This window comes from Manis javanica, chromosome 9 (assembly GCF_040802235.1).
Source record: "Manis javanica isolate MJ-LG chromosome 9, MJ_LKY, whole genome shotgun sequence".
Taxonomy (NCBI): Eukaryota; Metazoa; Chordata; class Mammalia; order Pholidota; family Manidae; genus Manis; species Manis javanica.
The window spans coordinates 4,909,538-4,936,023 of record NC_133164.1 but is presented as its reverse complement, the minus strand read 5'-3'; the positions used below and the strand labels follow the sequence as shown (position 1 = coordinate 4,936,023).

The following is a 26,486-nucleotide window of genomic DNA, read 5'->3' as shown; positions in this document are numbered from 1 at the left end:
CTTAGCATGCACACACAAAATAATCTACCATTGAGTCACCTAATTAACTTGTTTTCACTTATAAAGACTGATCAAACTGTCTCAAAAATATTTGAGAACATTCTCTATTTTGATGACATGTTTATGCATCTCAGATAGGATTTTTTATATCCACATCTTTTTTTGAATAAATGTTTTAATATCAGTAGACTTAAACATATGTAAAGATAAATGAAGCAGATTCTAGTGTATAAAAAAGTCATCCATATCACATGCAAAAACAAAAACTCTGAAGTTTAAATGTGTTTGTTCCAAAAATAAGCGTGCAGGTAACCTACACTGAAGATGTTCTGACTACCTTAGCCTTTTGTGGAAATAGAATTGCTAAGTTCTTTCTGATGGCCTACTTTGAAAATCATATAAGATTCTATAAACTTTCAGAAGCGTTTTTCTCATCTTTATTTAAAGTTTAACTTATGGCAATAATACTTACATCCTAAAACAGAGGCACAGGATTGAGAATTTAGATCTATCTTTTTTGGGTATTTAGTCTTCCTTCAAGATAATGTCACAATTGCTGTACCGGCCTAAGTTAGATATTTGTAAAAATAACCATTAAATACTAGTTCATGAATATATTTGATGTACATATAAATCCTATGTTGAAAGTATAAATGAGAGGAAATATAGCATAGTTCTAGGATTTCTAAATTGCTGACCATCAAAAAGTAAACCACCCTCTTTAAGACTATCAGAACTTTAAAAAAAATTGCTTCGACATATGAATTTAAGACTTTATTTTATTCAGCAAAATCATTTATTTACACAACGGGGAATGCTGGTTTGATTTTCTCAATGAAATAAAACAAACGCAACAGAGACAATACTGAACTCGTGTATGCATTTTGCATTGGGCTGACCGGCTGTTTCCTTACCTGGATCGGGAACATCGAGAGCAACAGTGTCCCTAGGAGTCTGCTTAACACTCCCCACACAGGCCCAGTGACACCCTGGGGGCTTCCATTGCATTACCAACTTTTTCTTTTTTTATAAATATATAAAAAAACAAAAAGTCAGCAAAACCAGCATTATGATGTAGTAAACAGAGTGTAACTCTGAAGTCAGTGGGTCAGTAAAAACCTTATCAGACCATCCACAGTTTATGGAGTGACCTGCTCTTCTTCAGACCACTAATACAGAATCCAAACAGGTGAAAAATATATCACTTTTTACAAGACAACAATGATCTGATAAGGATTTGACTTAATGAAGTTAGGGGGCTGGGGGGGGGGGGAGAATTGCAGAGCATAGCCCCTATTAGAACAAGCTAACTTTTTCCAGATTTTCCAAATTAAAAAAAAAACAAAAAACAAAACAAAAAAAACACTTCAACATGAAGCTACCATACAAAGTTTTTCCATTTTTCTTTGTAAAAAGTTCAGTCTGCAACTCAATCCTGGGTTTTTAACGAGAAGGACAGCTTTGGCCTGGACTTCCCCTTGCCCAGGATAATTTTTTGTTCTTCTTTTTGTTGACGCTGTCGCTCTTGTTCTAGTTTCATCCTTTCCTCATGAATCTTTCTTTGTTCTTCAACAATTCTCAACTGTTCTTCAGCCTGAAAGTTAAAGTAAAAATTAGAACTTTCTATCAATTCCATATCCCTTATTAGTAATATCTGGGAAATCAGGTCACAACTTACAATTATAGAGCATAAACGGGTATGTTTAGTTAAGACCTGACATGCAGTCACACTGAACATGAGAGAGGAAAAAATACTGAGGAATTGGAAAAGAATTATTTTTTAATTATTCCTAAATTTTATGATTGCTTTTTATGACAAATATGTGAACTACAGGAGAGCACTTTGACATTTGAAAATACAAAGACATCTCTACAAGTCATGTCTTGAGATCAGTATAGATTTTGTCCTATTTTTATCTATGAATTACTGTAACTAGATTTATAGTTGTTTTTTTAGAAAAGCATACAAAAATTACAGGGAAAATCCTCACTGGGGCTACATTACCTTGTCAATATGCAAAAAATACTACAGACTTCTTTTTTCTAGAAAGAGAAGAACTCTGAGGCCTTTTTGATCTGGCTGACTGTAGAACACTTTCTGATCTCAAATGGACATTGGTGTAGTGAGTGCCTTCAGCCCCTATAGTCTCAAACAATCAACTTGCTTCCTGTGTCCTCTACAGAAGACTTCCCCCTTTACCCAGAAAATTTAGACCATACTCCTGAGCTCCTCCCTCATCAGGTCTCTGCTCCCTGCGTTCCCGTGATATCACATGCTCACTTCCTTAACCCTGAACCAGGTGCAGATTTACCCCTCCATCCAGGGAATGTCAGGCAAAGCGTGGTGGTGATTTTGGCTGTCACAACTGGGGCGTGACTTCTGGCATTTAGTGGATAAGACAGGCATGCTGGCAGATACCCTATAGTGCACAGGACAGGCACCACAACAAAGAATTATCATCTAACCTTAAAAGTAAATAGTGCTAAGTTTGAAAAAACCTGCTCCAACCCTTGGGTTTCTAATGTTATCACTGAATTCTCCTTTTGTTCCTATTGGATCTTCATCTTGAAACAATGCCAACATCCCTGGAATGCCTTCCTAGTCCCATTCCAAGTCAAATTTTTTGTCATTGCTTCCATCTCCACTACTCTACTGAAATTATTTTCTAGATTGTCAAAAATAACAGTAAGTTTAGTGACCTTCTTTTTATTTATTCTTCTGTTTATTTGAACTTGAGTCTGTTAAACATTTTCTCTCCTCCCACATATTTAATATTAAGGGTTGAAACATTAAGGTTCTCCATCTGACTGACCCTGTTTGTCTCCACAGATAGACTTTTTGTTCAGAAATTCAATGTGAATGAATTACAGACTTAATGGCAGAAGATGGGAAAGGTAATGGACTCTGCATGCAACATAAAACATTAAAATTTTATCTTGTGAACAGAAAAAACCCAACTTTTAAATAATACGTAACACAAGAGAGATTTTATTTTAGGACATGGTGGGGATGGGAAGGTAGCCTAAAAGGTGGAAGACAGACAGTAGCACAAATCCATGGCACTCAAATAAGGTCAGAGATGAGAAGATCACAATTAAAAATGAGGGGAATCTGGTGAGTAGTCAAGACAGAAAAGGGAGTGGATTATCATAATTTCTAGGTCTTTGCATTCCCGTGAGGTGAAAAATCCAGGAGAACTGAAATACATCTTCTCCTTCTCAGACCTTTTTCCTAAGTTGCAGTTCCAACTGGCTACTGGGCAGTCACTGGGAGACCTCTGTGTAACTTCAAAATTCAACAAGCAAGATTTAAATTTCTCAAGCTTAATGCTAAAATAAACCAGCCTTTCCTACCTTTCCTACTGCCACCCATGTTCTATAGCTATATTTTGTCTCATTCTTCTTCCCGACACTGTATCATCAAGGTTTTCTTTGTACTCTCTCTTCACACAACTATAGTCATCAAGTTCATTCTTTCTTTGTGTTCTCTCATCTAGAGTTTCTTTTCCATTTCCACCGTACCAGTTCTCTTGCAGATCAAAAATGGTGTCCGGTTCCAGTCTCTGCCCTGCAATCCATCCTATACAGCACTGCTCTGCCAGTCTCACCTTCTTGAGCATTGCTCTCTCCAACTTCCACTGATACCACTATGCACACAATACTGGCTTAACTTCCTAAATTAGCATACTATTTATGATTTTCTATAATCTGGCTCCAACTCCGTATCTACTCTTCTCTTAAATTATCCTTTCTTTCTGTCTTGCCTCCCTCTCTGGCTCATGCCATTCTCTCCTCTTCCTAAAATAACTTCTACATCAAAATCCATTTCAAATCACTGCTCTCTTGCTCAGGTTTGATAATTACAACAGAAAGAATTTATCTACTTCAGATCATCTTTAGTAAATTTATATCTCAACTACTTTATCCAGTTTTAATAAATGATCACATATTTGGGGTAAGAGCCCAGAATGTATAACTGAATCAAGGTATAGTAAAGCCTCTTAGTGGGCATGCACATGCTTAGAAAACCATAAATATGAATATGCAGATTCACCTTCTCCTCATGTTCTAACTCAGCCCCTAAGAAAGCAGATTAGAACTTGGGGAGTGAAGGGTTTGAACATCATAACCTCAACTCACAAGAGAAATCTAAAATAAAGGAAGAGCATTTTTCACCTTATACTGATAGAAACTTGAAAGTATGATGCTTGTGCAGATCATTTTGATATTATTACCAAAATTACATCTTCATAATATTTTTACCCGGCAACTGAATTTTCTGGAATTTGTCCTATAAATACATCTTGCATGCAAGCAAAATTGAACACTATTTATTCCAACATAGTTTGCAAAAAACTGGAAAGACCCAAACATTTACCAATACGGGAATATTAAATAAATTATGGAAGTTGCTGTAAAACATAACACTGTGTAGCTGTGAGGGAAAAAATAAAGGGAATCCCTATGTATTAAAATGGAAAAATCTCTAAGTTTTACTGGTAAGAAAAGCAATCTACTAAATAGTATGTATAGTATGCCACATGTGCACAAAAAAGGGAGAAAAAAAATTTACTTGTACCTGTCAAAATAACCATTTTAAACTCTAGAAAAATAAAAAACATCATTGAATATGCCTTTTGGAGATGAGGACAGTAAGTGGGTGAATGAGAGAGAAAGGTACAGGGATTTTGGTATTTATTTTTCTAGGGAAAAAATCTGAATCATGTGACATTACCTAATAAAAAAATTTAAAACAAAAATGATTTTTAAAGTGAAGTCATTTTCTTCAGAGACAGAAAATACTAATTCTATTGCACTGAATTTACTTCTAGATTGGGTAAAGTTTCAGTCTCATTTAGGTGTACAAATACAGGGGACAAAAGTGTGTGTGGTGTAGTGGGTGAGCTATACAGCTAATAAGGTTACCCTTAGTGCTGACCATATAGTGCCTACTATTAGTACCTGTGAATGTAATATTTTAAAAAAATGAACTGAGTAGATGAATATGTACAGGATTTTACATAGTTATATTTTGTTTTTTTGACTTTAAGTATAAATGTTACTCAATTACACCTTGGCAAAAAAAAAAAAAAAAAGTTAAAAATAGACTAGTTGAGTAAAAACCAAGCCATCTCTATCTCTTATTGTAATACAGCTGTACTCAAGTGATGAAAAATTGGTCTCCTACTCATCCATCTGTAAGACTGGTATGTCCTACACCTTAACTTGTTAGGTATTCTTCTAAACTCTAGTCTCCCTCTACGGCCACTGTATGACATGCTGGTTCCTTCCTGATGACCCCCCTTGCTGGAGAACATCCACTGTTCCTCTCCCTTCTTTTGTTTCAAATTTGTGTAGAAGAAAGCACCATTCTCAATGAGAGGATATGTGCACGTGTATTCACACAGATGAACAATATGAAGCTCTCCTACAAGGTATACATGGTGGACATCACAGCCAATGAAAAGTCTAACACCTACAACATCAGGGCCAGGACATTAGGGCAGGCCTTCCTAACCATCATATGCAGACACTGTTGTCTTAGCAAGGTGGCTTTCAGCTCCGCATCCCTACTCCAGAGTGATTGGTGAGATGAAACATACAAAAGCAGAATACATCACTACAGAAGGGCCTGTTTACTGGCCCAGTACCCTCTGTCCCACCCCCACCTTTATCCAGAGGTCCTACTGCTGTTTAAAAAAATTACTGTTAAAGTATTCTCCTTGATTGTCTAATTTTAAATCAAGATGGTCCTTTAGAAAATAGGGATGCTAAATTCTACTTCTTATTTGAAACATAAATGAAATTTTACAAAGCTAAAAAAATCCAGACACAAACACTCATCAGGAATGATGGGAATAAAAAATATTATCATTAGTAATCACATTACTACACAAGAAATGTGGACTTCTACATTTTAACCCTCTGAGACATACATCCTATTCCACTTGGCCATTTGTATCATAATTCTTTGATCGATCTTCCCCTCCGTAACAAGTATAATCTGTGTCCCACTTTAGGTAAATAATAAACAAGAAAATATTAAAAAGAAATTTGATGTAATTAGTTTTGACCTTCAGCAAACTATTAGTAAAATTTTCTAAAGTTATTCACGTACAAGGTTAAAGAATAATGAAGAATGATTAAAAAAGCAATCCCAGAGGCCCACGGCAATTTAGTTTCTGACAGTTACCTCTTTAGGGTATATACTAAATGTCATTATGGGACATTATTAGCTACCATCTAAATAGAATTCATACCACCACCCACTCCTTCTAGCCCCTTTCCTTAATTTATTTTAATTCCCCTTTTGCTACCTTAACAGCCTTAAATATATTTTTGAAATTTCAACTTTAGATATCATCTCCTGAGATCCCACATTACCTCAAGTGGAGACAATTGCTTCAAGAAGGAACTGATAGTTGAACCAAGTATGGAGTATTAGGCACAAAACTCTGTCCTCCAGTTCTCTGGAGAGGGCTCTTGTAACACTACCAAAATCTGCTACCTTCAGCATTTCCATCATTCATATTCTAACATTTCACAAAAATCTCTACTCATCTAGATGAGGCTCTTTTCATCTTCTGAGCCCTACGATTCTTCTTTCTTCAGTCTTGGCCATTCATTCCCTTTTGTGGAAGTTTTCCCTAGATGCTTGGTCATCCTTGGCTATAAGCAAGACTACATCAGGAGGTCTCCGTTTCCCCTAACACTTGCCCTTCTTCCTCCTTCTGCACACCCTGATCACTCACTACCTTCATCTATTCTCTTCAGTGTCTTCTGCCTCCTTACCAATTCAACCTCCCACCTTCTGACTAGCCTTCAGTGGCTATCTTGCTACAAGCTGTCCTACATAATGCCTATACATTAATTCCAAGTTTCTTTAAAATTGTGCAGAATACATTAATATAATCTAAAATAGATAAATTGGGAACAAGCCTCTGACTATAAATCCTTACCTAACCATTTTAATAAAAATTAAAATAATTAATATTTACATTTGATGCCACACTGTACTTTTCTGTCTTAAAATGTGTAAATATATCACCATTAACTTAATACAATACTATTCAATTTATATGTGGTCACTCTACTCATCAACGCTCCATTCTCCTTCTATGTTAGTTTCCTGTAGCCAACTGTAGCAAATTACCACAAACAGGATACACCTTAAAGCAACGTAAATTTATTCTGAAGGCAAAAAGTCTAAAATTAGTTTCACTGGAATGAAATCAAGTTGTTGACAGAACCACGTTCCTTGCCTCTTCTAGATCCTGATGGCTGCCAAGTTTTCTGGACAAACATATCCCTCATCTTTAAGGCCAGTACCCTCAAAACTGTTGCCTTCCTATCAGTTTTTTCTCTGTTGAGTAGAGTCTGCTGACAGTCTGAGAGCCTTTCGTCATCATGTCTGCTCTCTGCCTCTTTCAGTCCCAGGTAACAGTGTTCCTGCTGATACAATATTCTCAAAAATGTTGTGTGTCTCCCATGTTTGTCAGGCTATTAAGTTAAGAGGCTCCTCCACAGATCTTTCCAGGATCATCTCATCTAATCCATCACCTATCATATGCCTAATCTTTTTAGCACTTGCAAAAGGGTGTCCAGCCATATCTTTGGGCTTCTTTCCACAGTATGTTTTTTCAACAGTGTGCTTTCTAGTTTTAGCATGTTTTGCAATCTAGAGAAGCTGAAATTTTCCCCAAACATCAAGCACTTGTCCCTGTTTATTTATCAATTCCTTCCTCAACCTCTCTATTTTTGAATTGAAGAAAGCAGATTGCACCCTCAACATTTTTCTTAGAAATATCTTCAACTAAATATGTAATTTTGCCATTTATAAGTTCTCCCTTCTATACAACTATAGGACATAACTCAGCTTCGTTTTCCACCACTGTATACCTTCCTTCTAGTTTCCAATACCATGTTCCTCATCGACTTCTGAGCCCTAACAAGAAAAGCCCTTAAAGTCCTTATTTCTACCTACAGTTTTTTAAAAGTAGTCCAGGCATATTCTGCCATGTGCCTCAAAATCCTTCCAGTCTCTACCCACTGCCCAGCTGTAAAGCCACTTCCACAATTTTCGGTAACAAACCATTGCAAACTAGGTAGCTTCAACAACACAAATTTATTCTGGAGGCCAGAAGTCAGAACAGTATCACTGTTCCAAAAACCAAGGTGTCAGAAGGGCTGTGCTCCCTCTGGGAGGGAGTCTGTTCCTGGCCTCTTCCAGCTCCTGGTGGCTGCAAGAATTCCTTGTCTTCTGACAACATCACCACAGTCCTCAAGGCCAGCACCTTCAAATCCTTCTCTGCCGTCAAGCCTCTTGGGTATACTGAGAGGTGAAATCTCCCTCTGCCCCCCTCTTCTAAGGATACATGTAATGCATTTAGGATCCAGTAGATAATAAAGGATAAACTCCTCATCTCAAGATCCTTAATCACATCCACAAGACCCTTTTACCAGCAAATAAAGTAACACTCGCAGGTTCTGGGGATTAGGATGGGGTGTGGGGAGGAGGGGCATTTTTCATTCTACTGTATAAATTCATCTAAAAAAAACCCTCACATTTTTCTAAGAATTCTTTCCACAGCTATCTCTTAACTGTAAAGTGAGATCTGATTTATTTTAAACAAGTATGTGAAGCACATTTCACATATAATCAACTTTCAAATATGGTACTATTTTTTCATCTCTAAAACTGGTGAGGTACAAAGTTTTAAAGCACGATGAATATGGCAAGTCTCCGTATTCACCAAAGAGTAAGGGGAACTGCACTTGAATACTGACCAAAGGAAATACACTGCAGATCTAGAACTTAGCATTTGCATATATTTTTAAATTTCAAAGAGTTCTCCATCCCAGTTAAAATTAATTTTTCCTCTGTCTTATCTACATTTACTTTTATTAGAAATTGTCAGTTGACTCTTATTATGGATTATGGTTTAGGTGTTTACGTGCAGCAGGTTCCATTTTACTACCATCTTCACTGGGGGATATAAATAATCTGAGGGTCACTTTTCCTACTGACAAAACCCCCTGGAAGAACATTTGGTTTCTTAGTCTGTTTCCCTTTGTAAGATTCATATACATTTCAGAGTAGCATCTGGGCTTTCCCAGGTATGTCATGAAAAAATTGTGAAAGGAAGAAGACTTAAAAAGTTTTTAGTACTATTTTTAACATTTTAAAGAAAACTAAGATTCTCCATTGTATTAATAACAGCCTTTCAAGTATTTAAAGATAGCTGTACATTGCTAATACAAACCAACAACTAGGAACCAGTTTTTTGGCAAAACCAAAATTTGTCAAGCCAAGTCGTATTTGGGTTCTGGAAGCAAATTCTTATGCTTCCAACTTTACCAAACACAGGAACCAAGTGAGTTAATTATGTCCAAATTCTCACCAAATTTCAAAGTTGGTTTAGCACTACAGCCACTACAACTTTTCCTACTATGCTGACATGTCTCACACACTCTTGCCTTAGTCCTGATTTTATATCCTGAAAGGCTTCTGCCCTCCTTCATTTCCTCACATTCCTGTCCCATCCTAAATTCAATTTCTGTTTATCAAAGCTCACTCAGGGTTCTCCTCCAGAAGGTTTCCAAGGCCACGCCAAGGGTAATTCTGTCAATTATCTCACATCATCCATAACACTTGCCAAATATTCCTATGTTATCAGTTAACTTTTCCTGGATTTGTCCTTGCCTTCACAGTTAATACATTAAATTCTTATAGAGAACTTAATGTCTTAAACATTTTTATCTCCAAATTGCTTTTTATTCATAACCGTTTCTCAGTATCAATTACGTGAATAGTTAAGCTTTGGCGACTCCCTCTTCCTCCCCCACTTTTCAGAACCAAGAATGCATCCCATTCTTCTTGCTTTATATAGACAATGAACTGGTCCACATTTCTTGCAGATGTTTATGTCATGAAGCAAACAGAACTGTTGGTTCAACAAGATAAACTACCGCTACTGACATATGCAGGCAAGTCCCATGCTGTCTCCAGTACTATTATATTCTCCTCCCTTTTTTAAATATCTACTATTTTAATGAGACTTTCAATATTTTCCATGTAATATTTCCTAGCAAACGTGTATAAAGACTAAAGAACCGTGCCCAAAATTGAGAGGAAAAGAAAACACAAATGAAAGAAACCTCAGCAGTGCCCTGCACCTTGCACCTTTACACTTTAGTCTCCTCCTACACAAAGGATACTCTACTTTCCCTGCAGTGCGTAACTACCAATAGAGCCAAATAAAAATTAATTTCCTCCAATATCAGCAATTTCTTATGCTTCCAACTTTACCGAACACAGGAACCAAGTGAATTAATTATGTCAAAATTCTCACCAAATTTCTCAAATTCACACTTTTTTCCATAGGGAATCTTTTCACTAAAGTTTTACTAGTGTCATTGCACCTTCTATTAGGTCAAACTCAAATGTTGCAGAACGGTGTTAGCTTAAGTATGGCCCGTGGACAAGTGACTGCAAACTCTCACTGATCCACAAGGTATGCAGAAACCAAGAGTATGTGTTTTAGAAGCTTTCATAGTAATTTGACCTCATTTTTCTAATTATTCACCTTAATTGTATTTTGCAAAATGAGAGGTCTGAGGAAAACTGGGATTTAGAAGAGAGAAACAGGCTAGTTACCACCACTGATATGAACAAAATATGCTTGCTAATATTTTCCCAGTAATGACACACACGAAGCTGTATTTCTATGGTTCATGTGAGCAAAAAGAGAAAAACTACCAGTGAAATATAAGGAAGCCAAGCTGTCACTAGGCACATGGACAGCTACCCCAGGATCAGAAAGGATCAAAATCTTGGAGGGCTTACCAAGTTGAAGAGCTTTGCTCTAGAATCACAATCTGGTATTCCAGGCCACCCACAAAACTCACCTCACTCTGCTATATAATCTATTATGTTCTAAGAGGATAGTCTATCCAACCTGCTTGGTCAATTTTGCTTCAATGTTTTAAATACCAATTATTCTGTTCCTCTCTTCCGGAAATATCCATGCCTTAGAATCAGACTGTACTTTCCTTTGAAAGCTCAAATTAAAATTCAGTTTCCACCTTACTTCCTCCTACCCGCACTGAGATTTTTTCCTTACATGGAACCATTAAAAAAACATTATCGAACATCTTAACAAAGACAGTGATAGATCTTATAATGACTCCTCATCTATTTCACATTCATACTGCTTTTTCTCCCTAAGCAGACCTGAAGGTCTTCCCATTATGTCATGTTAAGTCTGCTTAAGTTATTTCCAGTATAGGTTTTGATCGGGGGCTCACTGTCTTAAAAAGAATCATGTTCTAGAATCAACAGTCCCAAAGTTTTACCTTTTCACATTCTTATCAACTACAGCACACATTTTCTATGGTCCTTCTTCATGCTCACTCGCTGTGGGATCCACTATTAATTACTTAGACTCTTTGGGTCTTTTCCTTTGACTTTACAAACACAGAAATTTGTTTTCTGAACCACTTAGCTGGAGCTTTCAACTTGCTTTCTTTCCCAATTAGCAGACTCAGGAGCAAATGTCCTCCAATGCCTGTATTAAGTGACCATATTTCTAACTAGACCAGTTTTCTAGATGTCTAGAACCAGAAGTCCCTCCTGAGTCATGTCTTCATTCCTGGGCACTAAATACAATTAACCCCCATTCATCGTAAGTAAATTTTCTTCCATTTCTGATTAACGTTCTTACTTCAAAGTAGAACTCCTATATACCATCTTCATGGGGAAAAGAAAGTTTTTCTTTAAATGTCTACTATCCTCCTGATTTGGGGATATATATCCATAATCTTTTAATTCTAGCTTCTTTCTTCATTATACTGACACTGCATTAAACTACATGCACACTCTTAAATGGGAAAACCCTCTGACACCAAAAATTTTATTCTACTTTAAATGCTAGTATGTGTTTAAAAAAAAAGAGAAATACTGAAAAATAGAATTGGAAAAGTGATATATGGATTAGTTTTTTCTGTTTTTAAAAAGTTACTTCTATAATCTTAGTTTCTTTATTGAAATTAAAAATTTCTACAATATCAACTTTTACATTTCTATATTATAATTATTTAAGTCTCTGTATTCCCTATTAGACTATACATCTGGAACAGGAAAAAGAAGTTTTATCAATCTGGTAGGCTTAGTATAAAATACATAGTACCTACACTTAGTGTGCCCAGTGATCGGTAACAAGGCAATGTAAGTAAAATGCTGCAAACTAGTTAGTTTAAATACCTCCAAGATTTTGTTTTGTCTTCTTAAGCATAGCAGAAATATGCATGGTATATTCAGATAGAGAAAATCTGGGATAAGATAGTGCAATTTCCCCCAGGAAACCTGTTTCAAACCAATGCAAATACTGGAGTCTTCCCCAGAATAATTAGAATTTCTAGATTGCCCCAAAGAGACTGCCCTGGAAGATAGCTGACTAGCTAGTATCAGGTCAGCTATTCCTTCTCTCGCCTCAAATCTGTTAAAATAGTCCCAAGAACTCTAAAAAATATGTCACTTACAGAGGATAAAATCATTCCACAAAATTTGAAAAAAATAAAGCAAATACAAATATTTTTCATGTATGCTTTATACATACCAGTTTGGCTTGTGCTTCTGCGATTTTTCGGTTATTCTCTTCCAGTATTCGCTCCAGCTCCTCACGTTTTGCACGTTCTTCCTCCTAAAGGGGAGGACAGGTTAAAATGTTAGAAAAATAAAATGTTTATTTTTATTGATAAATATTTACTAATCTTCCTCTGAACTTTTTTCATCTGACTTAGAGGGTAGCTTTATTAACTACCTTCTGTCTGACAAATGATAAACTGTGCAGCCACCTAAAATTTGTTTCTAGCACTAGATTTAAATCATCCCTCCCAGTCCAAACAGCAACCGACTAAACCCTCCCTAATGATAAGTTTCCTGGCAATTATTACTAATACTTTAATATCACACAAATCAACAAGGACAACTACAAAACTGGATAGTATTTACCAAATTAAAAAAATAATATATAAAATATAAATAAAGTGAATATTTGTCTCACCAATTATGTATACCTACGTATTCTTTACCTATACTCCTTTAATCAGCATTAAAAGTTGAATATTTACTGTCTTGTCCAGTGTCCTGCAGAGTGTGCTCCTCGGCTGCCATACGCGCCAGCTTCCTCTTTAAAATGATTTGTACTGTTAGCTTGGCAATACCTGCATCAGCAGCTCAACCATTTATAAAGAAACAACATACAAGGAAGGCTGAGCTGAGGAATGCAGATGTTTATGGTAAGAAGGAACAAAAAATGTAATTCATCATTCCTAAGGCAAACAATTAATAAGAAAAATACATTTACTGTTAGTGAAAAATACAAATGGTAATCCATACTTCATGGAGCTAAGGGCCTCTTCCATGGGGTAAATGGACTTAACATTCAGATGTTGACAATTTCTAAAGGCAGCTTATCTTGTCATCTACAGTCTGAACTGACATTCAGGAATCCAGGGGGTACATAGTCAGGAAATAAAATTCTGTAATTTATTTTTTCTTGGAGAATTTAATGAGATTTTATAATGCAAACTATATGAAGATTGCTTGATGGTTTGGGAATTGTTCAGATCACAGCATACATATTCAAATGATTTTAATATTTGGAAAGACTGTCAGAGGATTGTGTCCGTGTTAAAAAAAAATGTTAATATGAAACAAAAAGCAAATGAAGAGAAAAAAATCTTCCTATGATTAATAACTCGCTACAAGACAGCACGGTTACTCCAAAAATATCATTATTAAAAGCACTGATATAAATAAAAATTTCACATTTAATTGAATACAGTCTGTGAAGCCACCAAATATACGCGTGTATCTAGGTAAAGACAGCAGAAAGGAAAATGAATTTGGAAAGCTAAGCTTACTGGAAAACAGATATTCAGGATGATGTCAACTGGTTAACAATAATGCCAAAATTAAAAATGACAATGAGTCATGTATATTTGAGTCAAATATTTAAGTCCAAGAAAATATAACTACAGGATTTCCTATGGCACAAACCAATGGAATTCATATTCATTATGAAAGCTGTATTAAGAGACACTCAGTGATGTAAAGTAATTTGCCTTGAGTGTTTCAGTGACCTTCAACAAGTTTTAGGATCCTGGAGTAATCAGTGCAAATAAGCCATAAAGCTTCAGTAGCAAATTACTGTCTCACAGAAAGACATTTTCAACTTCTGCTCCAGCTGCTGATAAAACAAATCATGTGTTTAGCTTGACTCCAGACAAGGACAACCTGTTCCTTCAAAACTCTCTAGAGAAAAAAAGGAGTTGTTAGTAGATACTAAAAAAGTGGATGAATAATCTGGACATTTTTCCTAAAAAGATTCTCTGAAACACATTAGGAAAATGGAGGACCTGATCAGAATGCTAGAATTAGTCCATTGTGTTGAAGCAGGATTTGGGGTAGAGAGGTGACGGAAAAAAGGAAGAAAAAAGAAGAGCAAGAAAACCTATTTATTAAAAGCAGGTGTGTCACTCAGTGGTTGGCCCTGCTCTTTTTAATCTGACTGAAGGCAAAAGCCTCTCACAGTCTAGGAAATAAGAGTGATAAACAGAAAAGAATATATAACCACAGGTGGATTTTTAACCTTTTCCCTTCACCACTCCCTGTCTCCCACCACCCTCCCAAAAAAGAATAAAGTCCTGCAGCCATGGCAAAAGTTTCAAACACTTCTCAAATATGTAAGCCAGCTCCATTAGATCAAAAAGTATCCTTGAATATGTTTTATGAAAATAACTTTTAAGTATCAGTCAGCACTTCTGAATAGGCTAAAAAATTAACTTTCACAGCAATGTTAAGTTTAGATGAGAAAGGAATTAGTCTGTATTCCATCTCTTTCTGAACTGAGCAGGAAGCACACCGGACACTGAAAGTTTTGCCATGGACTGTCTCTACTTTCCAAACGACCGAGCGTTACCTCTCTGGCTTTTTGTGCTGCAAGCTCAGCTTGTCTCTGTCGCTCGAGTTCTTCGAGCAACTGCTTTTCCATGATGCGCTTGGCTTCCTCCACCCTTCGAAGAACTTCTCGCTCAATTTCATCCTTCCTTTTCTCCAATTCTTCCTCTACCCTTTTTGCCACCAATTCTTCCACTCTTCGTGCTGTTTCTTCCTCAATGAGCTTTTCTTCTATTTCCTGCTGCCGACTAGTAAACAAAGTAGAAAAACGACTTAGAGAATATAAGAAACAAACCTAAGAATTGAAATAAAACTAGCTGTAAATGTGAAACACTGAATTTGACTCTGTATTTCTGTGATTTTACAATTCATATTCATGTAACCCTCAAGGAAACGACAGACACCCAGATGTTAAGTGACACAGAAATTCAAGTAAAATAAAAAATCACATTTTTCTTTCTGTCATTTTCTCAATAGAAAAAACTAGTCTATATGAAGAGCTTAACTTATTTAGGAACAGTATAGTAAACCCGAAACAAGAAATCTACTTTTTTTATCAACTTTATAATGAAAGACAATTTGTTAAATGTATGACTTTGCTATTTTGCCGATCTACTCAATCTAAGGATCAACCCGAAGAGCAGTCAGAACTAACCGTTAAGTAACAAGCCATTCAGACCTGCTAAATTCACTCTCCCCACAAGCATAGGTCAGAATAGTAACAGACTCTAAGGGGTTCACACTGCTAAGGCAACAGTAGTGTGGCTTTCAAGTGAAAACACAGACCAACAAACTCAGTTTCTGAACTTTATATACTCTTTACTGTACATTTTTTTCTTTTGTTAACTGTTTTCAATTAAAAGCTCTTTTAGAGATGGGAAAGAGTTTATCCACCCCAAACAACTCTATGTGTTCGGAGGTGATACAAAAAAATGAAAAATTATTTTTTATTATCAGTTCTATTAAAAATTCCATGAAGCATGATATCATCTTATTTTAATCCCACTTCAGTATTATAAACAAACTTATTTACTCAAAATAAAAATTTGCTTGAAAAATACTGACATTTATCCAGGCAGTATATTGGACACCTTGCACATTTCATACCACGGACACCCAATGTGGCAGACACTAGTCGCCTAAGTCTAGTCCGAAATGAGCATTAGGAATATGAAGAAAAACATAAAAGATCTTAAACATTTTTGGTTACATGGTAAATTGACATTTTTGAGATAGACTGAAAATATATTAAAATTAATTTCACTGGTTTCTTTTTTATGTGGCTACTAGAGAGAGAACTTTAAACTATGTATGTGGCTCACATTTTATTTTTACTGAACAGCACTATTTGAGATACCATTTGTGCTATGAATTCAGCGGCTCTGGAAGTGTATTAAAATCCCACGAGGCCAATTTATTTATGCTTCAACTTTCTCACAACCCACAAAATTAAATTAAACCTGTAATTTATTTTATGATGACTTATACATATGTCATTCAATTTATTTAGTAAAGACTTTACAATTTCTAAGTGACCTTTAAACACCCCAATCCACCCCAAACAACTCCATGTGTTCAGAGGTGATACAATTCCCAAACTTTCAATGTTAGTTACTTACTCATTGTGATACCAATAATGACACCAATGTTATCTTTAACTTTCTGATTCATTTCAGTTTCTGCATTTATAATCTCTACAATTTTTTGACATACAGATATTTGCAATGTTGCTTCTTAAATATCTCAACACTAAATCATTGGTCATTTTTAAATACAAAAACCTAATATAAACTCTATGGTTCTGTTCCTTTTTAACTTCCAATAAAACACAATATAAGGTAGTTTCAATAAGCCTGTATCTCTAGCAGCTCGGAAAAGAAAACAGATACCCATCTCAACCCTAAAATGAATCACCAGAAGTATCAAAAGGAAACTTGGCAGCAAGTTCAATGGAAATTAAACTATATTTCAAATATAAAGATTTTGTTCCTCTACTTCATCCAGAGAGAGAAACGAGATGAAACACGGTTGACAACTTCTGAACCTGGATGATGGTTACATCAGGATTATAATATTCTCTCTACTTTGACATAAACTGGGAAGTTTTCATAATACAAAGTTTTACAAGTATACAAACCCATACACACACTTTTGCTAATTAGTTCTTAAGAAATTAGTAAATGTAGCAAAGCTTAAGAAGAAACATCATTTTAAAATTTCAAAAATTGTACAATTCAACTAACAAAAGAACAATGTAAAATAGTTCTAATTAAAACTTTACACACAAAATTAAAAAGAGGGCAAGGAAGAACGGGATAAGGACTTAGGTTAGCTTATCAGTAGACAGGCTGCCAAATTAACTTAGGACTTTTGTTAAGGTGGAAGAGACCTGATAAACATTCTGGGTTTTTGTCAAGCAGTCCGTAAGTAACAGCAATGCACAATGGCTAATGGGACCACATTTACAGGACCACGTTTCTATAGATTTGGTCAGTAAGGAGAAAAGAAGCCTAAATAAATTCAGTTTATTACTTACAAGTAAATGACAGATCAGCATGGTGTCAGGTCTTGTGTCTCTGGCTCCTACTGATGGACACCAAATCAGAAGGGGCAGGTGACAGGCAGTACAGAGTGACAGGCAGTGGAGGCGGTGGGCTGCTAAGAAGTTAACTGTAACTATAGCTCAGTGGTTTTATAGCCTAAAGGGGAAGGCTAAACGGAAAGGCCCAAACTCAACTGAAACCGGGAGGATGAGAAATGGCCCAATGCAGCTTCTCAGAAGGCTGCCTATCTCCCTTTGTTCCTGAAGGAACCACAGGGCATCCCGCTGTGACCGTAATTAAGCCTTGCTGCTTGCCTATATGGAGACAAGCAAGGTCAGGGTGTCACAGCAGAACAGCTCCCCTACAAGTATTACCAAGAACATAATTTCTGTTGTTTCTGTTATTCTTGGTAAGGTTAAATTGCTACTTAGGCCATCAGAAAAAAAATTTTAAATCAATTTTTAGATACATTGTTAAAAAAATTAAAGCTCAACATTGCTTTATTCATTTCCCTCCCCACACATACTGAATTTGGAAAACGAATGGGCACTGTGCAACTCAATGAAGCATGAGTTCAACTTCACTGGTCACAAATTTATTTTCATAATCAATGGTAAAGCAGCTATTAGGCTAACTTTCATAAAAGGCACTGAAACTTTCCCTAAAAAAAAAAAAAAAAAAACTACAACCCTTTGGGTCACTAGTGTCTCACAAAAGATGTAACATCTAATATCGCTGCCTGTACATTCCTTAAAACTTCTGCCATTAATAAGTTGCCACTCTTCTGATGTTCTTTTATCTTTCTCATCTTTTCCTCAGGCTCTTCTACTGAATCCATTCCTTTGCCAAGAATTTGTGCCACTACTGAAAGGGTTGAATCACAATCTTTAACTTCAATGGAAAGGGGGCAACACCAGGCCCTCCTTTCTCCATGCTCTCAGGTATTTCAAAAACACTGGTCATAATCAACCCTAAAATGGCAACTATTAAAATGAAACTGCAAGGACCCAGCGTATTATGGCACTGTTAAAGGACATGACTGTTGTTTTAAATATTATTTTAAACTTTATATATAAATATTTTAAACTCAAGCCTAAGAGCTTACTTCTGGGAATTGGCTAATGGTATTAGCAAAGCATTTACTTAGGACTGAATAGGTACCAAGTACTATGCCAACAGTTTTATATCCCATGACATCACTTACATCTCCAATGGTTCCTGAGGTTAAATAGTTTACTAGCTGGGCTCCAGCTCACCTTCATGTTGCTGAGCACCTTTCTACCTAGGTCTACTCCAAAGTTCATTACCTTAAGCACTAAACTATCCTGCATCATTTCTCTAGGATAAATGGGTGAGGCAAAGGCATGCACAAAAATTTAAATACTGAAATAATTATTTTTAAAATTCATAAAATTGTCAACCTCAGCTAGCTCTTACATCCTAATTTTCCATCTCAGAGCCCTAACTTCCCCGAAATACATAGTTCCATATACTGAATATGCTCAAAAAAGCTACTCTTTGCTCTCAAAATGAGCACTTCAAGTACTCTTACAATCACTCATGTAAATCCAATCTCAGTTTAGATACTCTTAATTTAGAAGGCTCTCAGTCTGTCATGCAGTTGAACACTAAGTATATTAAAACCTAGATGTCACAGTAAATTACTACACCACTACCATCTTCCTGATTTGCTGCAAGTCATTTTCAGCTGCCCATTTATTCAACAGTTGACACAACAGTTAAAGCATCTCAAAAAAATACCCATGAAAATGGTAAGGGAGGAGAGAAGAGACAGAACCACACTGAATGGCTGGGACACAGGGAGGAAAGATCTTCTGAACTGAATTTTGAAAGATATAAATTGCTATTCAAAAATGAGAAAAATAAATAAAAATTTTAAGATCTGACTTTTACTGCATTAAGATTCTAAATCTTAAGATCACTTCTTAAAGTCACCAGGCTCAATCTGGCAGCACACAGGTAAATCAAACATTTTTGAGACCCATTATATGCCAAGCATGTCTAGATACTTGGAATGCACCACTTCTAATCTCCGCAATAAGCAAGACAGTTATTTCCATTTAACAGATAGGGAACCAAACTCACAGGCAGGTGATTTATTCAAGGCCTCAGAACTGTCAATGGCAGAGCAATCTGGTTCCCAGTCTTACCATGGACTTTCTATTTCTCGCTGGTTAAGCCCAACAGAGGACTCTCGTTTTGCTGTCTTTCTGCTCCTCATACTGAAACCCTTGAGGGTACACCTGACACTGGGCATTCTCCTGCTACCTCTTTTCTGTTTCCACTATGCACTGGTTGTCCTCCACCAAGATTCTTTCAGTGCCTTGAATCAACTGCTATTGACTCCCTCCACACTCTCAAGATTTGCCCCCCAGGTTGACAACCCCCTTTATCAACCCTGGATAAACTCACTATATCCAAAAGTTAAGTGCCCACAGTAGAAGTGCCAAATAGAAACTCCCCTTGATTTTTCCCTCTCCCTTAATCAGCAGGTTTCTGACACACAGTAGTTACTTAAATCATCTGGAGGCTGAGAGGCAATGCCACAATATGAGAATATGAGAGCCAACATTAATGCCCTTATGTTCCACATCCAATTTTATTTGCCTTAAATGTTTCATAAATCTGTTCCTCTATTCCACTCCAACAACTGCTCCCTCACTACTCCTGTGGAGTTTCTATCCTACAGAGCAGTCATTTGTCTGTTTAAAATTTAAAATAAAAGGGAAAGAAAAGAAAAAAGAGAAGGTCCTACACCATTTATCTGCTTAAAATCTTTCCTATTTCTAGGATGAAATCCAAGATCCTTAATATGGTACACAAGACCCTCCCCATAACTCCCTGCCTCTATTTACCTCTCCAGTTGCTATGACTTTACTACTTACAGAACTTCATGTTCCAGTCAACACTCACCTTTCTACTCCACTTTGACCATTCCACCCTCTTCCCTTTATTCTGGCAGGAATGGAGGGAACTCTCTGCTTTGGTCCACAAGTATCCGCCTATGCCTATGCCTGACAGTCTCTTATTTTATTCACCACTCATACCCTAATAGAACTAAGGTGTTTACCCATCCAGAATGTTTCCTTTTTACAGTCATATCATTATCACTAAACTTACCAAACTCTCTCTCTTCAAGCTAGATCAAGATATTGGAGATCAATCATCTTTATATTAACAGCACCTAGTACAGTGTGTGGCATTTATTAAGTGTTCAACAAATATTAGCTGAATGAACTACTGGTGGCTGAATAAAGGGATTTGTAGACAGACAACTACTTCTGCCTATTCCCACAACTCCAAAACCGAGGCCTTTGCTGTGTTTCCTCTGCATTATTTCCAAGGCATTTACACATATTGAATAGTGCCTACTTGCATGGCACACAGAAAATCCAGCATACAGGTCAGCATACTGGTGGCTGCTAGCTCTGCTCTCTCCTCCCTCCATGAACGCTAATGGTAGTTTGTTTCGTCTATTGACTTAGAAATATATGGCTTCTCCAATTGCTTATTTATTACCTGGAGCTCCTCTTGGGCATTCTGCTCGACGTTTCTAATTATTCTCTGCATACCAAGTTTCCTTTCTGTTTACCTACAATCTAGCTTTCTAGTGAATAGCAAAACATTACTCTTTGGAGATCTCATTTGTTTTCACATGGAAAAGTGATCTCAAAGACGTCTTCAGTAATTTTTTTAAATGGTCACCTGTTGTTAGTTATTTGAAAGCCACACCTTTACAGGCAAGGATCTTATTCCAGACCAAGTAACTGTATTCCATGTGACCAAGGTCTGTGGTGAGAAATTACTTATTCTTGGTTTTCCTATACCTCACTGACAGTTCTAAGGGAAAAACCAAAGTGTTGTACATTGTTTCACAGGAATACAGCAAAGTAGTTCTCCAGGTACTGCTTCCTCCTGGTATGTGTTCTAGTCCTCTACCTCTGTAATAATTTTGCTTTTATAAACAAGCTCTGCTGGAGGATCTACATAATGCGAATCCAACTTTAGAAAAATTAAAAACCCGCAGACAATTCAGTACACATCAATCTGTCCCAGGAAAATTCTAAATCCAGTAATTTTCCTGCCTTATGAGCACTTGCTAACCATGCACTGAAGAACTGCAGAAAAGACGGCTGGGGAAATAAGGAAAGCTGGGACACCCAACTACCTTTCAACATGGCTTCGGAAAATGGACACCAGGAGCACAGAAGTCTAGTCTCCAACCAAATCAAAACCCTGCATTTTAAAACCAGAAGCTCATTGGTTCGGGATTATTTGCAACTACTCTTGGATCTAAAGGTAGTTGAGAGGTGATGACCCTTTTCAAAAATACATTTTAACCAAATAGTGTTTTGCTAGGAACATTAATGTGAATCTGATTTTCCTTACATAAAAGTTCTGTAGCGAACAATGCTACAGTCAGAGCAAATATTCAAATGTCTTCTGAATAGCAAGGATGCTACAAGGGCTAACAAGATTACCCTGAAGATCGCACTATAAAAAAAATTAATGAAAACTAAGTAAGACGGAGTAGGCTCCTGACAGGTATGGCGATTACAGGTAAATTCAAGTGTCCAAACTCATCGTCCTGCATACACGTAAGGTTTGTCTACTTTGTTTTTACACCTCACAGAACAAAAATAAAAACTGAGTAGGACCAAGGGGGAAAAAAAAAAAGCAAAGGAGACATCTTTAAAAAGCGGAATACACTCAAGGAAAAAGCATTCTGGGTGTACCGATGGACCACCTAGAGTGCCTTACTCCGGAGAAGCCCTGCCCCTTGGTTAGGCTTCAAAGCAAGAATGCCCCGGCCAGCGGGAATCTGCACCCCAAGGGCAGTCCCCCCGGCTCCCCTCAAGCGGCCTGCACACGTTCCCCGTCCCCCGTCCCTCTCTGCAGCCTGGCTCCCTCCTCGCCCCGCGGGCGGACGCGGCACCCCAGCCCCACTGCGAGCTCCACCCCCCGCTTCCGGCACTCTCCCCCTCGCGCGCCAAAATCGCTTCCCCCTCTGAGCCTTCCCCGCGCGAGGCCCGCTGTTTCCTCGTGGGTGCGCCCCGCCCAGGCTCCCCTCCCGCGGGCTGCAGCCCCCGCGCGGGTCCCCGCCCCTCCCCCCGCCAGCGCTCACATCTTTCGCTGCCGCTCGAACTCCGCCTTCTTTTCCTCCTCTTCCCGCTTCTGCTTCTCGTCCAGGCTGCTGCGCTTGCTCACCGTGCGCCCGAAGATGTCGATGCGGTCGGGCGGGGACGAGGCGCGCTCCCGGTCCCGGTCGCGTCGGGACACGGCCGTGTTGGCGGAGCGCGAGCGGGACCGCGACTCCCGCCGCCGGTTCCGCTTACTCTCCCGCGACTTGGAGCGCTTCCGCACGCGCTCCTTGTCCCGGGACCGCGACCGGGACCGGCTGCGCTTCTTGTTGTGCTTGCTGCTCTTGGCGTGCTTGGAGCGCGACGAGCTGCGGCTCCGAGACCGTCCCATGCTTCCGGGCGGCGCTCGCACCGCCGGCCGCGGGCCCCGCGCGCGCCCGGCTGCCCTCGCCTCCGACTCCGGACGCGGAATGGCCGTCCGGCGGAGGCCGGGGCGAGGAGAGCCGTCAGCCGGCTGACTCTGTGCCGCTCCCTGAGGCCGACGGCCGCCACCAAGGCCCCCTCCAACGACAAGGCCGCAACGGCAGGAGCTGCTAAGATGGCAGCGCGGCCGCAACGGCCGCCCTTCCCACAATGCCCCGCGAGGAACGCGCCGCCGCGCGCGCCCCGCCCCCGGACGATTGTTGCCGAAGGAGGGATGAGCTCCTCCGAGCGCGCTCGACTCCTTCCGCCAGCCCACGCCGGCCTGACGCGTGGTAGCCGCAGTCCCCGCCTCTGCTTTAGGGCGCTTTTGCTTTCCGGTAAGATGGTAACGCCGTAAGGACGAACCTATCGCATTTTGGAGCGTAGGAAATCATGCCTTGGCATGAACTGCGGTATTTTCGAGGGGCTGGTTTTGTCAGGTGGCCCTACGCTGTGTCAGGGTGACCCCGAGCAGATCGCTTCCCTCTCGGAGCTGAGCTTCCTCGTCTGCTCACTGGGAATCCACACTTGCTGAAGTGGTTGTGGAGCTCGCAGGAGATGACCTAGCCTTTCGTGAATGGAGACCGAAGCTGCCAGGCATTGTTCTAAACGCTTCGCATTTCTTAATCGGTGTTCAAGTGTCATTTTAGGGATGGGGACGCCGAGGTCCAGGGGTAAAGAGGGTGGTTGCCCCGGTCAGGCAGAGCAGGTGGCAGAGCGGGAGTGTGCATGTGCGGTGCACAGCCCCTGCACATAACCAGTGAGCCCTACTGAGTGAGCCCTAGCCAGGAGAACTGGTCCTGTATGGTACAGCAGTCACTGGCGAGCCTCCACAAGACCCCACGTTGCTATTCATAGGTGATAGGAAACCTTGAACATCGAGGTGCCTCAGTTTTAAAACAGGTCAGTAAAAAGCTTAACTGGAGAGGTAAGCAGAAGAAAATTAGAAATTTTCCTCTTGAGCAAGCAATAACCTATTAAAAATAAAAATATATACTCTGCAATGGCAACAAAAAGTATAAAATCCGTAAGGAATAAACGTTAACAAGTCACAAGATCCTGATGATGAAATCCCTCAACTTCATCTGAAAGGAAGAAGCAAAAACTGAGTAAAGGAAAAATGCATGATGTCCTGGATAAATCAGTGTCAAAAAACTTGCCCATTCTTAAGTCAAATTACAGACTTAGTGCAGTTCCCATCAGAGGCCTAGATTCTCTTGTGAGTGTATTAGAACTAAATAATTTTCAATTTTATATGGAAGACCACATAGTTGTGAATGATCAGGAAGCCCTTGAGAAAGAAGAGCAGTAAAGGTTTGCCTTACAAAAATATACTAAACACCAAGATAGTGGCACAGAAATAAGAAAGTAATCATAGAATAGAAGAATAGGTTTATTATTTTTTTCTTCAGATTCAAGTTAAAAAGTAAATTTAATAGTGTAGAATGTAGCATTACCCCCTTATACTAGAAATACTGTCAGTGTACACAGGCGCACACACACACCTCTGGAATGATGCCAATCCGATGTTAAAGATACTTCCGATTCATTGGCATATTGGTTTCCTAGAACACCACAAACTGGTGGCATAAAACAACAGAAATGTGTTCACTTCCAGTTCTCGGGTTCAGAAGTCAAAAATCAAGATGTCAGCATGGATGGTTCCCTTGGTAGCCCTGAGGGAGAATCTGTTCCATGCCTGTCTCTTAGCTTCCTGTGGTTGCTGGCAATCCTTTGGCATTCGTTGGCCTCCAGTCTTTGTCTCTTGTCTTCACATGCCGCCATACACTGTGCATATGTCCTCTTCTTATAAGAACACCAAATACTGAGTTAGGACCCACCCTAAACCAGAATGACCTCAACTTAATTACATCTGCAAAGACCCTACTTCCAAATAAGGTAACATATATGTAGGGGTGGACATGACTTTTGAGGGAATGCCATTCAATTCCTTAGTATTTTTCTGAATATCATGATTTTTTTGTAATACATATATGATATTTTAGAAAAAATAAAGGGATGTTTCTTTTAAAAATACAGGAACTCCACAATATATGATAAGGATGATACTTTAGTGGAGAAAGAATGGTTTATTAATAAGCGCTGCTGTGCCAATTAAAGACACCAAAAATAAAGTACAGTTAATTGATATATTTGTATCATAATAGGAATAAAAATAAATTTAAGGTGGATTGAAATTTTAAAACATTCCAAAGCACATGCATTTTTAATTATCAATGTAAGACATAAAAATAAGAAACTATGAAGAAATGGTTTTACTACCTGGAGGTTTGCTTAAAATACAAAATCCTCTGTCTTATTCCCAGAGATTCTAATACAGTGCTTGGACCCCAGAATCTCCATTTTTAACAAGCATCCCGTGTGATTCTCTTGTGTGCATTCCAGCAACCACAATTTGAGAAACCCTATTATAAGTGAATAGGTTAGTCCATTTGTCTATGTATATAAAAGACTTTGAGAGAACATATTTGCAATATTTAGCAAGCGAAGCATTAATATTTCTAGTATATGAAGAGTTTCTAATAATCAATAGGAGCAAGACAACTCAATAGAAAAATGAGCAAAGGATATAAACCTTTGCAATTCACAGAAGAAATACTACTGATCAAAAAAAAAAAACCTGGTAAAAGAATCTAGTTGCTTATGAATATAGTTAAAGTACACATAGAACCCTGGGCACCAGGGTCCAATCTCTGTAGCTCACTGGTCAACTGGTTCAGTCTTCTTTATTGTTTCTTAGAAGACCATCTCCCTAGGTTTTCCCTGACCTATTTGAGATCTCATTCATGCTCATACCTCCCTACCCAACTCAACTCCTTGCCCTTTGGCAGGGTCATTCTTGGCAAAGCTTTGCATATTTGTAATTTTAAAAAATGTTGTTAGCTAGTTAATATCCACCTATTGTGAAAAAGTGGGCTCCTTTGTAGGAGGACCATGTCTGATTGCTCACTGTGCATCCCCATTTAGTTCCCTGCATATGGGGAGCATTCAACAAAACATCATCTCTGTGAGGACATAAGCATGGGATGTGTGGTCTGGTCTCCCCTAGCAACCTTAAAACATAGCTTCTTTAAAAACTGCTTTAGCCAATTCAAAAATACAGAATATTACACAATTTGAACAAAGAGTAAACTGATTTTATCACAGCTCTGGCAATAAAAGCAGCAAAATCCTAGCTTCCAAAAACTCTTGATTCAATTCAAAATGTTCAGCTCTGTAAAAAACATAGTCTGTTTTTTCTTTCTTAGATAGATGTTACTCTAATTCTCCACCTAAAACTATTGTCAGGGTGCCCTAGCTAGGTAAGGTTAATTGTAAAGTTGTAAGTGTGCCTCTATGGAAAAAGAAAAAAATCCAGTGCTTGCCTAAGAAACAGAAAGGGAATACTTTACTCAG

The 26,486-nt window shown here is 38.4% G+C and overlaps 1 protein-coding gene across 2 annotated transcripts; it reads right to left on the bottom strand.

Annotated features, from left to right (window-relative positions):
- Window positions 1-761: 761 nt before the first annotated feature.
- Window positions 762-23,216, bottom strand: ARGLU1 (arginine and glutamate rich 1). Of its 2 annotated transcripts, none has more exons than XM_073212376.1 (4): window positions 22,652-23,210; window positions 14,985-15,210; window positions 12,618-12,701; window positions 762-1,594 (listed from the first exon to the last, which is right to left on the bottom strand). In XM_073212376.1, exons 1-4 carry the CDS (start codon window positions 22,996-22,998, stop codon window positions 1,430-1,432), a joined length of 822 nt encoding a protein of 273 aa, XP_073068477.1. In that variant the 5' UTR covers window positions 22,999-23,210; the 3' UTR covers window positions 762-1,429. The 2 variants fall into 2 exon arrangements, 1 of the variants encoding a protein (XP_073068477.1); XR_012120980.1 differs by having other exon boundaries at window positions 1,431-1,594; window positions 12,618-13,189; window positions 22,652-23,216.
- Between the last annotated feature and the right edge of the window lie 3,270 nt (window positions 23,217-26,486).